The sequence below is a fragment of the Eubalaena glacialis genome, chromosome 8 (assembly GCF_028564815.1).
Source record: "Eubalaena glacialis isolate mEubGla1 chromosome 8, mEubGla1.1.hap2.+ XY, whole genome shotgun sequence".
Classification (NCBI taxonomy): Eukaryota; Metazoa; Chordata; class Mammalia; order Artiodactyla; family Balaenidae; genus Eubalaena; species Eubalaena glacialis.
This window is the reverse complement of record NC_083723.1, coordinates 82140560-82156624: the sequence shown is the minus strand read 5'-3', so window position 1 is coordinate 82156624 and position 16065 is coordinate 82140560. Positions and strand designations below refer to the sequence as shown.

The 16065-nt window shown below is 54.9% G+C and overlaps 1 protein-coding gene across 2 annotated transcripts in view; it reads left to right on the top strand.

The window, feature by feature from the left end:
- The window catches only part of CRHR2 (corticotropin releasing hormone receptor 2), a 44075-nt gene extending 30166 nt beyond the window's left edge, over window positions 1-13909 (top strand). For both annotated transcript variants that reach the window (XM_061197882.1, XM_061197883.1), the window contains 10 exons: window positions 213-298; window positions 1732-1841; window positions 2237-2354; window positions 4208-4361; window positions 4890-4950; window positions 6403-6475; window positions 11430-11515; window positions 11711-11846; window positions 12275-12316; window positions 13485-13909. In XM_061197882.1, coding sequence (XP_061053865.1) covers window positions 213-298; window positions 1732-1841; window positions 2237-2354; window positions 4208-4361; window positions 4890-4950; window positions 6403-6475; window positions 11430-11515; window positions 11711-11846; window positions 12275-12316; window positions 13485-13625 — 1007 coding nt within the window. In that variant the 3' untranslated portion in view covers window positions 13626-13909. The remainder of the gene's footprint in view (window positions 1-212; window positions 299-1731; window positions 1842-2236; window positions 2355-4207; window positions 4362-4889; window positions 4951-6402; window positions 6476-11429; window positions 11516-11710; window positions 11847-12274; window positions 12317-13484) is intronic.
- Window positions 13910-16065: the final 2156 nt, after the last annotated feature.

Sequence of the window (16065 nt, the reverse complement as noted above, 5' to 3'; positions counted from 1 at the left end):
TGTATCAAAAATGGGTTTTATCATGCCTCTTAGCTACCATGAGTGGTAAGGCTTTTGTGCACTTTTCACATGAATGACTTTCACGTGAACGTTCAGACGTGTTTCCCGGCCTAGAGAGGCTGAGACATAGGGACCTTATCCTGTGGGCACCAGGAAGCCAGGGAGTGTTCTTGAGGAGGGGAGTGACCCGCCTCTTGGTGCATCTTTTGTAGGGAATGCCTACCGAGAGTGCTTGGAGAATGGCACCTGGGCCTCACGGATCGACTACTCACAGTGTGCGCCCATTTTGGATGATAAGGTGAGAAGCTCCCACCTGCCTCACCCCTGGTCCTGTACAGGTAGTAGGACTCAGATTCAGCACAGAGGATGCCAAGGGTGGCAGAACCAGTCCTGTGTCACCCACCCACCCCTTTCTTGCACCTCTTGCCCTCACCCTATGTCCTGCCCTGTGCTCAGTGACACTGTGGTGGGGTAGAGAAGGGGACGTGGAAGCCCACCTTCAGGAGAGCTCAGCTGGTGGAGGACATCAGCAAGGTGGCACATGACACAAGAAGGGGATGACCCTGTAACCAGTGCCTCAACATCTAACAGGCAGTGTGACTTCCTTCCTCCTCTGGGCCTCAGTTTCCCCATCTGGCATTCTGATTCTATGACTCCACATGGAAACAAGTGCAGCCCCCAGAAGGGCAGTCCCCACGGGAAGCTGGGTCCCACTCAGACCTCACCAGCCCCCCTTGCTCTGGTGCTGGATTCTGTGTTATCTGCTGTGCCAGCCTCCTTCCTCTTGAAGCTTCGCCTCATTCCTGACCCCAAATGATACATCCCACCCCCATCCCTCTCCTCTTTTGCCCATTACAGCCCCCAGTGGGGCTGAAACTTTTCCCCAAAAGAAGTCCAAGTTCAGAGGAAAAATATTTGTCTGTCCTGAGAAAGTGATTCTACAAAATGTGAGCCAAAGGGGGTCTGCAGTGAGGGCCACAAGAATGACAAGTGGGACGGGTCATAGAGGAGAGAAAGAGGACCCCTCCTGCCCTCTGCCCTCACCTCTTCATCTCACAGCCCCTCTGAGCAGTGGCAAACCAAAGTGGGTATAGGGTGGCGGGATAGTGTGACCTGGCAGGAAGGAGTATTTTATCGTTGCCTCTGTTAAGAATTGCCAGCATGTGGTGATAATAAAAAGCGGACTGATTTTATTTGGTCTTAATATTGCTCTTAAAATCTCTACAGATAAGGTACCCCCTCACTGCTGCACCCAGGGCAGACTGATCCCAAGGCATCCCCAGACCTGCCATAGGTCGCTGCTTCTGAGACAGGAGGACGGGTTGGCTCCATTATACAGATATCAAAACTGAGTCCCAGAGATATAAATCAATGCACCCTCAGTTGCTCAGCCCATTAGGGTGTGAGCTGAGATGAAACACAGGTGTAGCAACTCCCATTCCAGAATTAAAAAGAAAATAGAATCTACATACCCACATCTCTGGCATAACTCAGAATACATTGTGCTCAAATCTGCCCTCCAATTGCACAGGGGACACCTGACCACAGCCATTTATACCAAGAGCCACGCAGGGCTGACAGGAGAGAGCTCTGGGTGCCAGGTGTGGTGGTGACCCTTGGAGCCTCTTCTGCCCCCAGGGTCAGGACGCACAGGGTGGCCATTGCTAGAGTGCCTGGGCCACCCTCCACATGCCCCAGGCCTGTCTGCCCGTTGTCTGTCTGTCTGTCCAGCAGAGGAAGTATGACCTGCACTACCACGTCGCACTCATTGTCAACTACCTGGGCCACTGCGTGTCTGTGGCAGCCCTCGTGGCTGCCTTCCTGCTTTTCCTGGCCCTGCGGTGAGTCCACCCCGCCCCTGCTTTTTCTCTGCCCTCCTCCCACGGCACCCCCCTTCACCTCTCCCATTCTCAGCTCCTCTCTGGGGTCCCTGGAGCCAACGGACAAAAGGGGCTTGGGGAGGTGCCTGGGCACTGACCGCTGGCAGGCATGCAGGAGGCAAAAAGGGAGCCAGCTCTGGGAGACCCAACCGTGGTCACCACAAATGGGAATTTGGCTCCTGGTGCAGCCCTGGCTTCACCCCAGGCTGAGTCTCTCCCTCACCTGAGGAGGGGGTGGCAGGGGGCACAGGCCCAGCTGACCCATGACCCCAGCTGACCCCTGACCCCTGCCCCAACTGAGCTCTGAGCCCAGGTGCAGCCTGTCCCAGCTGACCCCTGACCTGGTCCTCCCACAGGAGCATCCGCTGTCTGCGGAACGTGATTCACTGGAACCTCATCACCACATTTATCCTGCGAAATGTCATGTGGTTCCTGCTGCAGCTCATCGACCATGAAGTGCATGAGAGCAATGAGGTCTCTGGGGAGAGGTTTGGGGCCGGACCTGGAGGGCTCTGGGCTCTGGGGGCCCCCATCTCTCTTGCCCAGTCCTCGCGTGCAAACCTGAACCTGAGCTCACCTGCACCCAATCATTGTCCTTCCAGAGCCAGGGGTGGGGGAATGGGGCTCCAGGCCGGGGTCTGGGGAGCGGCACAAATCTGACACCAGTCTTTGGTTTATCCTGTTCCACTCCCCATCTTGTGACTTCAGAACCTCCCAAAGATTCCTTAGAGAAAAGGAGGCTGAAATTAACCTCTGTGGAGCTTTAGATCAATTCATTCCAATGAGAGACCTGTAGGGATTTCGCCCCCATTATACAGACATGGAAACTGAGGCTCAGGGAGGTTAGATGACACTGTAATGATGCCTCTACATCTGGGCCACCAGGATCTTGAGCAGGCCAGCCCGTTAGCTGCCCACGGTGGATTTGTGTCAACCACTGTTGTACTGTGTCCAAGTCATAAAACCAGAGCCCAGAGTGGAGCCATGCACAGAGCTCTTTGGCCCACCATTAGAGACTGCTCAATACATCGTCTTTGGATGGCTAGACCTGAGCACACTCCCAGCCTGGTTTGACGCTTCACTTGGCCCCATGTTGAGCCCTGCCTCAGCACCAATGGAATTCAGTCAGTTTGGGGTGCCCTGCAGCCCAATGTTGGCTTGTACTGACAAGGCATTGTTAACTTGGAGAAAAAACAAGATTGGGAGGAGGGGATCTTTTGCATTCCACCTCAGCAGGACTTTCTCAGAACAGAGGAGACAGATGGCCGCATGGGGCCCAAGATCAGGGCTGGGACCATGGAGGAAAGTCACGGAGGCTGTGATCAGCTCAGCTGATTGATTATCTGACAGCCCGGCTGTTAGAGCCGGACAGAGAGGCACTGAGCTGTCCAAGGGGACAGTCAGCTCCCCATCACAGGGCTCCTCTAACCACCAATCCCCACATCCTCAGCTCTGAGGGTGCCCTGGTGACGAACCCCTGGGAAAGATGGCCAGGTAGGGTCATCTGAGAAGAGCTCTGGCCTGAGGCCAGACCTGGCCGTGGCCCACGGTGGCTCTGGGCAGGCTTGTCCCCTGAGGGAGGGGTAGTAGCCCTGCTCAGAGGGACAGGGACAAATCCCCCTCAGCTGAGAAGGCAAATGGCACCAACATTCATTTCTTGGCGCCTGCCTTTGCCACCTCCATCTTCTTGAACCAACCTGCAAGATGGGATTATTCTTTTCTCTGCAGCACAATGAGGTTCAGAGAGGTATGGCCAGTTGCCAGAGGTCCCGGTGTAAGGAAGTCTCCCTCCAGAGACGGCAGTGATCACACTAAGCCCAGAATCTCCTAAACCCAGAGATTTGGGAGGATCACCTCCACCGCTGCAGCTCACCTTCACAGACCCTGTACTAGTTCAATAACAATTGTCTTTTAATTGTCTCACTAATCTTTTTCTATATGAAATTTCATAGTCCATCCCGAAATGGAAACCAGTCTGACTCGCTGTGAATTGAAGGTGACCCTCAAAAAAAAGTGACGGTGAAACACGACAGTGCTATTCAATTCTAGCCTCTCCCTGCAGAAATCTCAGAGCCAGACACCCTCTTTCTTTTATGAAAAAGGAGATTAGAAAACACTGGGGAGAAGTCAGACCCCCTGGTACCAGGGGAGCCTGGCACTTTCTGAAAAAGTGAAAGAGAAAGGATGAAGCTTCCCAGAATGAGATTCGAGGGTGTTTAATGCCATGTCCATGACCCAACTCAAACGACCTCCCCTCCATCAGCGCCCAAACTGTGCACTTGGGCCTTGGCCCCAGGCAGCCACTGACTGCTGCCTGCCCCGTGCAGGTCTGGTGCCGCTGCATCACCACCAGCTTCAACTACTTCGTGGTGACTAACTTCTTCTGGATGTTCGTGGAGGGCTGCTACCTGCACACGGCCATCGTCATGACCTACTCCACCGATCGCCTGCGCAAGCAGCTCTTCCTCTTCATTGGATGGTGTGAGGGTCCTGGGGGGACCTGCAGGGTCTAGTGGGGAGAGGGTACTGCTGACAGGGTCACCTCCCTTTATCTTGGGTCCAAGGATGGGACCACATTCCTGTCTACCATCCCCAGGACAGTCCGAGGATGCAGCCACTCCCCTCCATGCTGGAGAGGAAGAAGCAAATAGTCCCTCTGAAAGGACAGTCCACAAATAGCCTTCCTCTTCTTGCCTGGAATGGCCAATCCAAAGACCTTTGTCTCTGGCTTCAAAAGAAAAGCTGGCCAGCTCCACTTCTCTATCAAAAAATCTCAGAAAATCATGCTGTCCCCTCATCTCTCTGACCTGCTTGGAGGGGATGGCTGAGAGTCAGGGAGGGATGGGGGCAAGGGTCTAGGGACAGGGCCCCTCAAAGTCATGGATGGCCTGCCATTAGATGATTGGAAACAAGATCCTAGCCCTTTGTGGTCCCCCCCACGCTGTGTTCTACAAGAGGGGCTCCTGACCATCTGTCTGTCCACTGCAGCTGTGTCTGTCCTTCTTTCAGGCGTCCCCTGCCCCATCATCATCGCCTGGGCCATTGGCAAACTCTACTATGAGAATGAACAGTAAGTAAGGACAGGCCAGCCATGGGGCTCAGAGGGATGTTAGGACAGGTCAGCCACGGGGCAAGAATTGCAGCCACGCCAGGACAGTTCACTTTTCCATTGTCCTTAAATTGAGTAAATTTCCTTGGCACCCAGAGGTACTCATGCAGTAGGTGTCAAGTCAACTTTGTAGAATTGAGTTAGGAATCGTGGTTCCTTTAAGCAACCAATGCACGACCCCCTTAGCCTTTGGTAAGGCCTCCTCCTGGAGTTGGATGCGGCAAGTCTGGCTCCAGGCTTTCAGCTCAGAGGACCTCCAACTGTGGCATTGAGCGTCTCACAGATGCCCGGGCCAGGCCAGTGGAAGCTTGTTTTATTCTGGCATCCCAGTCTCTTCCTGGGGTGCAGTGTTTCACGCTGGGACCCTCTCTGCACTAGAGACTTTGAAATACTCAGCCTCAGCCCAGATGATGGCAATTCTGGCTGCAGGTCAGCCAGGGAACGGCGGGGAAGTTGGGTGCCACCAGCTGAGAAAACGGGGGACAGGAACGTCAGTCTCTGTATACAAATATTCAAGGGGTCTCTGAGGATGGAGAGAGCGGATGGGATTTGGGAGCAGGGGGCAGGAATGGCGTGGGTTCTAAGAGCCCAACATTAGGAAGAGCTCCTAACGATAAAAGCTGCCCAAGAGTGAGAGGGCTGCTTTGATAGGTAGTGAGCTTCGCATCAAAAGGGGTGTTCAAGCAAAGCAAAAAAAAAACAGTCCTGGGAGGCTGCAGGGGAGAATCCTACCTGAGGCAATGTGTACTGGCTGACCTCTGAAGTTGCAGAAGAGACAGAATTTCCTGAAGTCTGTGGGGCCCTTTCTGAGGTCCAGTAGGAGTTGCTGGCAGAGCCAGACTGGGTCCTGGGCCAGCCCTTCCCCCAGACCCTGAAGCTTCTTCACCCCCAGCATCCCCAAAGAATAACCAAGCCTCTAATAGCAACAAGCTTCCTTCCCTGGGTGAATGAGGCCAGGGATCGGGCTAGGAGAAGGCTCCCGCCTCCACATCTGCTGCTTTGTGCGTCTGAGTGCCTGGCACAAGGAGAGGCGGGTTCCAAGCAATGCGGGAACAGGTGGTACAGGCGGTTGGGCCCTGGCCAGCGAAGGGGAGCCCAGCTCTCCATTCATGAGCCTCCTGCATGTCCAGCCCTGGGCCCAGCATCCTGGGATGGGGTGAGGGAGCAAGGAGGAGGAGGAGGAGACCCAGGGCCTGCCTCAGTCTGCCTGGGGAGACCAGACCCTCTATGTAGGGCAAAAGGCAGCCCAGGTATGAGCCAGGGTGGTCAGCTGTCCACCCAGGCTTCGGGGGAAGGAACAGCCATGGAGATTGGATCTCAGAAAGAGTCAAGCCAGAGGACCTTGGCCCCGAGGCTGCAGTGGTCCCCAGGCTGTGGTGCAGCAGGCCACTTACAGCCACTCCATCTTTGCAGGTGCTGGTTTGGCAAGGAGCCCGGTGACCTGGTGGACTACATCTACCAGGGCCCCATCATCCTCGTGCTCTTGGTAGGTCCTCAGTGGGAAGTGGGACAGGGCTGGGCACCAGGAGGACAGCAGAGGACCCACCCAGCAGAGATGCTGGGGAGGGACAGGGTCTGGATCGGTCCCCCCGCACAGTCTGTATGCACTACCCCGCTGCCTGGCGTCCCGCTCCCAGCTCTCCCTTCCTCATGCTCCATGCCCTGATGCAGCCCCCTCCCCTCTTTGGTCCTCAGGTTCTTTCTCTGGGCAGAGAAAATCTGACTGGCAGATTTCTAGTGCCTCCGACATCTGACATCCCCTTGCCAGGTACAAGCCAGGCAAGGGGGCAGCTGGTGGCAAAAGAAGGGTCTGCAGGATTCTGTTCAGCCCAGACCTACATCTCCTTCTACCTGCAGCGACCCCCTCCAGGGCCCAGCCCACCGCCCCCAGCCTGGAGCAGTGGGACGAATGAAGTGTAATGAGCAATTATTCCTTATCCAGCTCACTGCCCTTTGCCAAATGTATTAACATCTAAGGTATAATTGCCGCCATGTCTCTAAACCACAACGAGCTTTAATTAAGGTAGAGTTTAAGTAGAGGCTGCATTCTGCAAGAAAAACGAACCCATTATATATCATACGCTAAAAAAAAAAAAGACATACAAAAAAGCCCCATAAGAAATTGGCACTTACGTAAGACTTATTTCAGGCTTGTTAACTTCAGGCTCCTGTATGTACCACCTTCCTTAAAGGGCCACCTGCTCCCTGTGGGAAGCTTGAGAGGGAGCACGACCCCGCCCTTGCACACAGCAGGTGCCTAATGGGGGTTTCTTTGGTCTACCTTGGAGACAATGACTGTTTATCTCTTTTTATTTCCTTACTCTCCTCCCTTTTGTAACTTCCTCAGGGATTCATTTGACCCCCCATCTTTGGAGTGTCCTTGATGTATACGAACCGGAGATGACTAGGAAGGTTTTTTACCCACTGCCTGAAATTCCACCATCAGGGCTCCATTCATTTCAGAGATAGAAGCCAGTCCTTGTCAGCAGTCAGAGGGGGGAATCATTGTCCTTGGAGTCCTAGCTGCAATGAGTCACTGATTCCCCCCTCCACCAGTGTGAACGGAAACCCCATGAGACCCGTCCCCTCCCTGCCAGCTGCTGAGAGCCCATCCTGGAGGGAGAGGGCTTCTGATGAGCCTGGGACTCAGCCAAGGAAGGCTGGCTTGGGTGGGAAGCGAGCCCCCTCTGCAAAGATGTTGGACAGCAGTGAGGAAATGAACAGAGAAGGGGGACACGCTTGGAAGGCCCAGTGACAATACCCAACTCCCACCTCCTCTCCATGCCCCCTTCTCCGGTTCCACCCTCACCAAGAGCCCCGTGCTTGTCTTTCCCTTTGGACCCGGCCCACACCCAGCTATATGCATGGACAGGGCTTCCAGGTTCCAAGCTCAGCCCTTCCAGAAGCTCTGTCTTTATTACTTCCAATCCTCACATCCTCGATGCCTGGAAGTAGGGATGGTGCTCCCCGTTTCACAGATGAAGAACCTGGGAGATGAAACAGCTGCCCAAGGTCATCACTAATAGCTAGCTGAGCTGAGACTGGATCCCGCCATCCTTTCCTTTGGATACCCTGCTACCCCTGTCCTCCCCCAGCGGTCCACAGCTGTCTGAGAGACCCGTGCTCATTTCTGGGTTCTGGGAAGTGAGTTGGCTGGCTGGGTTTGCAGGAGGCTGTTGTCACTGTTGTTGGCGTGGGAAAGGCATGAGCTCAGTCCTTTCCATGAGTATTTGAACCTGTGTCAACCTTCCCAGACAGGCTCCGTGGCTATCCCCACTGGACGGACAAGGAAGCAGAAGCTCAGAAAGGTTAATTAAGTAATTTGCCCAAGGCCACGCAGATGCCAATTGGAATAGCTGGAATTAGAGCCATGCGACAAGGACTTGGCGCCAGATGTTCATGTGGGAGGTGGTCCCCGGAAACACAACGAGGGGTGGGAGTAGAAGACAAGGAAGGGAGGAAACCAATAAAGGTTAAGCGATGAGCAGGCTTCCCTGGGGCAACACGTAGAAGAGTCTCAGAACTGACCCCTGGTCAGGAAGCTGGGTTACTTACCCATACACTTCATGCCCCATCAGTGGAGGTTGTCCTGGGGACCTTGAATCCCCACATTTCCAGCTCCCTTCTCCCCATTTTCAGGCTGAGCTAGCTCCCCTGGCACCAGAGAAAGCCCCAAGCTGAGAACTGTCCCCTGCAGCTACAGGTGAATGATGTGTGGCACATGAGGTCTGTCCGGTGAAAGCCTTGGCTCTTTGTTCCACGGGTGGTGTCTTCCCCAGCAATATCCCGGCTGCCCCTGTTCCAAATGCAGCTCCCAGAGCCTCCACCTGCCACTGGGAATCTCGGGGGTGTGTCCAAGAGCTGCATTTGGAACAAGCACCTTTGATGTGCATACTCTAGTGGGAGAACCCTGGTGTCCAGGGGCCTTGTGAGCAGGGATGTGAGTTGTCTGGGCTTTCTCTGTGGCCCAGCCAGGGACCTGAACGCAGTAGGACTCAGGACTTGGGCCTTTGAGACTCACCAGGCTCCACAGATCCAGGTGGGCAAGCAGGCTAGCTATGTCGCTGGACTTGGTGAATGTGCGCTACAGGTAGCTGAGGCTGGGAGAGGTGGGGAGAGGGAGCTGAGATGTGATGGCAGCACCCCAATATCCAGAGCTGGAGGGGAGCGGAGGACACCCCTAAGGGCTGGGACTACCTCTCCTAGCCTGGGTTTAAAGGACAGGAGGAACCGTGTCTGAAGCCAAGGAGGAAGAGATATCAGTCCTCCTTCCTCCCTCCCTGCCCGCCTCTGCACATGCGCAGACAGGGAGGGTTTGGAAAGCAGGTGGGAGGGCGGTGTCAGCGGCTCCCTGGGGAAGGGAGGAGGGTGCCTGCAGTGAAGTGAGGTGGAGAAGATGTTGTAAAGGAAGAGGCTGGGAACCAAGCTCAAAAGGAAAGAGTGACTTTGGGGCTGCACAGACCAGCCTGAGGTGGGGTGAGAGCAGCATCGCCAACTCCTGCCTAGGGTGAGCAGAGGGGACAAGGCCTTGTCTCCCAGACCCTCCACGCCAGCCCCTGTCCCTGCTCTTGCCTCAGCACATGGAACAGCGCCCTGTAGCCCAGAGGTGCTCAGCAATTGCTTATTGACTAGATGGATGGGTGGTTGGATGGTTAGTGGATGTATGTACGTTACCTGTTGAATAAGTGGGTGAGTGGGTGGGTGGGCAGATAAACTGATGAATGGAATGTTGAGTAGACTTGGATGGATGGATGGATGGATGTTACACGTTAAGTAAGTGGCTGGGTGGGTAGATAAAATAATGGATGGTTGAGTAATATTTGGATGGATGGATGGATTAATGGGTGGATGGATAGATGGATAAGAGTGGGTGGATAACTGAGTGAATTGGTTAGTGGGTTTATGGACGATTAGTGAGTAAGATTTAATGCAGGGAAATGTGGAAGAAATGAGAATATATTTTGACTCCAACAACCTCTATTCTCACAGAAGTCATGAAGAATCGGAAAAGGTCAAGTATTTTGTATCACTTGTATGAGAAAATTAGGATCGGCCTATGTGTTAAAGTGACCTCATGATCCAAGGGAATAGACCAGAAACCCAGGAGCTGGAAATTAGATAGGCCTTAAGAGGAAGCAAGGCGCAGCAGGCCGTGGGCAGCCCTGGCTGAACGCTTCCACCACCCCTCACCCTGGGTTCACCAGGCTGTGCCACTGTGGTCACTGGAGCAGCAGGCCGTGGCTGAGGAGGGAGCCCCCCAGGGCCCCAGAGCATCCTCAAGCTTAGAGGTGATCCAGAGGCCACAGGGATGTGTGTCCCGTGATGTCTGCCTGTGTCCCCAGGCCTCAGAACTTAGGAGGCTCCAGAAATGACGGAGTCTCAGGACCAGTACTTGGGAGGGGTGTGTGTGTGTGTGTGCATAAACACACACACATACTCAGACATGTGCACACACGTGAGCCAGCAGACACCCCTGGGCTAATACGTATCTCCTTCTGACCCATGGGTACTCTCCTGTGAGAGATCCCCAGGGTGTTAGGCATACAACCCTCACTTTCCTGTCTACTCGCACTTGGAGATGGATGAAGAGAGACACAGGTGTGTCCGTGTCCCCAGGTCCACACCCACACAGGAACACACCAAGGCAAACACACAAGCACAGAGCACAGACCCACGGGGAGCACTGAGAGGGCAGCACACAGGCACACAGACAAGCCGACACGGGTTAACAGGACACTTGCACACCCACAGAGACCCCATGCAGCACAGGGCTGCCCCGGGAGGCCACACGGGCAGGTCCCGGGGAGAGGCTGGGAGCGGCAGGCTCCGATGCTGAGAGAAGGCCCAGAATGATGATAAATGAGGCCCTTCCAGGAGCGAGCTGCTGGAGTCAGCCCAGCAGCCTGTTCATCTCCATTGCCTCAGGCGTGTCTTCGAAGAATCTAGAGATTTCCTGGGTGCAGGGGATGAATGGTGAGAGATTAATCACTCCTCCCAGCAACCGAGTTATTAATCACTCCATCTGGCTGGGTCTGCTCCACCAGGGCAGGGCTGTCCTCTGTCCAAAGGGCCTCAAGGAGACCCTCAGTTGACAAGTGGGGTCCCTGCAGCAGCGGGGGTCGGGCCAGGCAGAGCTCTGGGCGCCTCAGGAAGGAGTGACCTTTGCGCCCTTGTGCACTGCCTCCAAGGCTGCTTTTCCTCCCTCGGGTCAGGGTGTGGAGAAGCAGGCTCTGGAGCCCTCAGGTGACAGGGGACCCGGCAAGTGGGGTACCTGCCTGCCCCGGTGAGGGAGGAGCAGAGGCCTTGGGACCCCAGGCAGGTGCTGGGGTGAGTGGGGTGAGACGTGGATTCTCAGTGGGTTACAGAGGAGGTGGCTGCCTCTCCGCTCATCCCCACCTCGTGGTCCTTCCTTTTTCCCTCTCTGCCCCCTGTTCCTTCAGATCAATTTTGTATTTCTGTTCAACATCGTCAGGATCCTAATGACAAAGTTACGAGCATCCACCACATCGGAGACGATCCAGTACAGGTGAATGATGGGTGCCTTGACCCTCAGCAGGGGAGGAATGAGGAGGCCATCTGGGCCATTCCCCTGCCTCTGGGCAGGGCCCTCTGAGTCCTCACCCAGGGCCCTCGCTCAGGCTCCCAGAAGAAATGCCAGCGAGTGAGGCCCCACCTGCCTCCGGGGCTCAGATGGGTCTTGTCACCCTTCCCCCCTCCCCAGGAAGGCGGTGAAGGCCACCCTGGTTCTCTTGCCCCTTCTGGGCATCACCTACATGCTCTTCTTCGTCAACCCTGGGGAGGACGAGCTGTCACAGATCGTGTTCATCTATTTCAACTCCTTCCTGCAGTCGTTCCAGGTGGGGCACGTAGTGGGATGCGGCCGCAGTGAGCGCCCCTGACCTGGCGTGCTCAGGCACCCGTGCCCTTGCTGGCATGGTTCAGTTCGTATGCACTGAAATACAAGCACGTGCACACCCTGAACCCAGGCCCTGGCCCCGTCACTCCCACGCCAGGGCCCAGGTGGGCCCACCCCCGACTGGGTCAGGGTCACCCTAGCCTGCACCTCCTGCCGGCCCAGCCCCTGCTCTGAGGACTCATGGCAGCCTGTCACTCGTGGAGGACCCCGGTACACCTGCTCCACGATGGGGGTGCCTACCCAGCTCTGAGCCTCCGGGGTCCTGAGTCAGAGTGTTCCCCCAGTCATCCTGTCCCCTCTCCACCCGCCGACCCCCCAGGCAGAGTGGCTCCCTGAGCAGGTCACTGACCTCTCCCTCTTCCTTCCCAGGGTTTCTTTGTGTCTGTCTTCTACTGCTTCTTCAATGGAGAGGTATGATACCAGGCCCAGGAGGCCTGTCCTCAGACCCCACTCCAGGGAAGTTCGAGGGGAGCCCCGCAACCTTTTGGGCGTCCCTGGCTCTGCTCAACTCTGCTCTGGAGAAGGGAGGGGAAGTGTGGAGAAACTACCCAGCTTTGGGGAGACAGGAATCCTGCCTGAGGGACTCCAGCCAGTTTAGAAGGTTGACTCTGCAGGTCAGAAACGATGTACCGACTCTCCCCATTGCACTCGGAGAGCTGGGTGGGCAGGAGCCCAGGCCACAGGGGCTCACAGAAGAAGGAAGCCAGAACACAGGTGATGACAGGAGAGCGCTTTCCAGGAGCAAGTCAGGTGTGAGCCGTGCATCCAGGCCTTTATGGACCCAGGGAGCAGAAAGACACCAGTGCATCCCTTCCTGTTCCCTACTGCCGCAGAGAAGGCCACACGCCTTTGGGTGGGCTCCAGGGAGCCAGGCTCTGGTGAAGCTTGGTTAGCTTACAAGGCCCAGAATCCCAGCGCAGCAGACTTGGGGGAGATGTTCACTCAGGCCTGTGGTGGGTAAGGACACACAGTGGGTGCTGGGGCAAAGAGCAGACACCCTCCCAGGGCCCGAGAGCTTCCAAACACCCCAGACGAATGCCAGTGCCATCCTGAGGCCTCTTCACCTGCCCGTGCACAGGGCAGTGGTGGGGTATGCATGCCTGGGTCTCTGTCAATTAAAGCAGACCCCAGATAGGAAAGTCCAACAGTGGAGACCGGCATGTGCTGGAGGGCAGGGAGAGAAGGAGCCACTAAAGCAAGCAAACAATGCTTATGGAACATTTATTCTCTTCAACCATGTGCCAGGCTAGAATGTGGGGCACATGATCCAGTTTGCAGAAAAAATTCTTCCATTGCAATACAAATGAGAATAGAACAGCACCAGTGACAGTCAGGTCTTGAAATGACTAGCTCTCCATCTCAGCTGCGTGCTGTGGTAAGCAATGCAGGTCTTTCAGGAGGTAGAGGAGGTCAGGGCTGCAGAGGAGGTGAGAAGGTCCCTGGATGTGAGGGTGGCAGTCAGGGGGGCCATCCCAGCCTCCCTTGATGGCCCTGCAAGGGGCAGGGAGCAGGGGAGAGGACTGGCCGGGACCCAGGATTGGCCTCCACAGGCCCAGTTGAGCCGCCTCCTCCCCCGCAGGTGCGCTCGGCTGTGAGGAAGAAGTGGCACCGCTGGCAGGACCATCACTCCCTCCGAGTCCCCGTGGCCCGGGCCGTGTCCATCCCCACGTCACCCACGCGGATCAGCTTCCACAGCATCAAGCAGACGGCCGCTGTATGAGCCCTCAGTATCCTCACCTCGCCCATCACTCCACCATTGGGGCAGCCTCCCCATCCTCCTCCAGCACCTTTCTCTGGGTTCTCCTGGCTGCGCAGGCTCTGATGGGGGCAGAGGGAGGGGGGAGACCAGCTCTCCAGGCCGGCAGGAGGGAGGCTATGCAGCAGCACGAGGGGCTCCCGGGAACCAGGGCCGGCTGGACCCCAAGTCTCAGTGCGAGAGGGAGCTGAGCCGAGAAGTCACGGGAACCCCCGGAGGAGAGCGGGTCACAGGTCTTCAGGCATTGCCCACACCAGCCTCTCTGGCTGGATCCTCACTGTTGCCCTGTTCACAGATGAGGAAACTGAGGCCCAGAGCCAGGGAGGGGCTCCCCAAGTCACACAGCTAGTTCATGACAGACCTGGGGCTCCTTTGCCCCACTCACGGCAAGGGTCTTCCCACCAGCGGCGGGTGATGGTTGGTCCCACCCCCTGCCTTCTGCCTCTAAGTTCTGTGGCGCCCTCTGCAGTTGGAGGGAGGCACAGCAGCTGGAGTAAGAGATTCATTCCACTGGCTTCGTCCCAGGGACTCTCACTTAGAGAAGCCTCACCTACACCCCATCCTCCTGCCCCTCGGACCCTTGGAAGGATGCTGCCTCCTTTGCTGAGAGCCCTCTTCTCAGTCTAGTCCACCGATTCAGGGCCTTGGGGAGGGGCAGGTGGGGAGGAAGATGTTGCCAGGGCAGCCGTACACGCTTAGACCAACCAGATACACGGTGTAGGACGAAACAGGGAGGAGAAGCCTGGGGGACGACAGGCTGGGAGAAGGAGTAGGGTAGAAATAGCAGAAACCAAAGTACGTCTTAGGTGACTGGAACTAATCCCTCAGCCCACACCTGAGCCTGGGCTTCAGCCTCCCCTTCAGAAACATCTCCACTGTCTGTGAAATAAACTGTGCCTCTGTGGAAATGCGGCCTCCCCTCAGGTTTGAAGGCGTGCTGTGGGCCGAGGATGCTGGGCTGGGTCCATCATCATTTGCAGAGACTCTCGCCCTGGCCTGGGGCCGGTTCTCCCTCTCCACCTGTGCCTGCAGGTCTGTCCCGTATCGTTTGACCAGGCCAATAGCTGCCCCTCCTCCCCAGCTGAAGGCAGTTTAATTCAGCGTGAAGGAGAGGCCCAGCTCCCCCAGCAGGCCATGGCCCGTTCCTGTTCTGGAATCTGGAGGGTAGTGTAGACCAGCTCCCCTCCCCCCCACTGCAGTCTCCGTGAGCCACAACCAGGGCCATCTCCATCTTGGCCTCCATCCGCCCTTCCCTCCAGGAGAAGGTGGGAGGCAAGGGGCCAGAGGAGCCGTCAGGCTGGGGTTCAAAAGGGCTTTTGCTCTAGGTATGCCCCCTCCCCCATTTTTTTAAAATTATGTATCCCATCTTGCACATTTTTAAGTTGACATCTAATATTTTTCACATAAGTTTTAAAACTTGTGAGGGATGTGATTTCTGGCATTTGGTAAATATTTACATTTTAAAATAAAACTGCCACGACCCTTTAAAGTACATCTTATGAAATCCAAACACAGCAGTGATTTAATACTCTCATCTATTTAGAAACAAAAAAACAAAACCCACAACCTGCTCTTCTTTAACAGTTGGAAATTTTAGGTTGTTCCTTTTCTCTTTGAACCTATATTTTCATTTCATTCCCCCTACAGAATTGTTTTTGCTAATGCAGCATTTTTTACGGTTGCAAGTTTTTTATCGCTCACCTTATCATACTTCTCTGCCACAAATATATATTTAGAAATCGGAATTGAAATAATTTCCTGTGACCAAAGATCTAAGAGTTTTTAGAAAATCTTCTGGATTGAGTTATTACAACTAATTTTTGATATAAAATATAATGTACAGTTGATTAAAACAACATAGATACTAAAAATTTTTATAAGTAATTGTTAAACCTAAAAAGGAAAATACTGAAAATACTGAAAGGAAAATTGTTAAACCTAAAAAGGAAAATACTGAAAACACATCTTAGTGAAACAGATAAGAAATTAATTATTTGTGAATCTATGGATGAATCAGGATTCAGCATCATTTTCTTTTTCCATTTTTATAGCTCTGCATGCTGAGAAGCCTTTCACACAAATAAGGAGATGTCACCCAATTCTTTGAACTCCTTCTGAGATGCGTGCCCAAAATTGCATAGTGATTTATCGTCACAAATGATCTGTCAACCGGCCACTTGATTAAGTCCTCTTTAAATTTGGCTGGGAAAAATGAAATGAAAAATCTCAGACTTGCCAAGGGCTTTGTTGTCTGGAGAACGAGCTCCTTTGGCGGTTCACCCGGGGCACCTGGGTGCCCTCTGGCGCTTGGGCCGGGCGGTGCACGTATGAGATACGCGGCGCCTTTTCACACCTGTGCGTCTGAGAGGGGTGGGGCGCCCTGACTTCGTGCGTCCCCCGGATA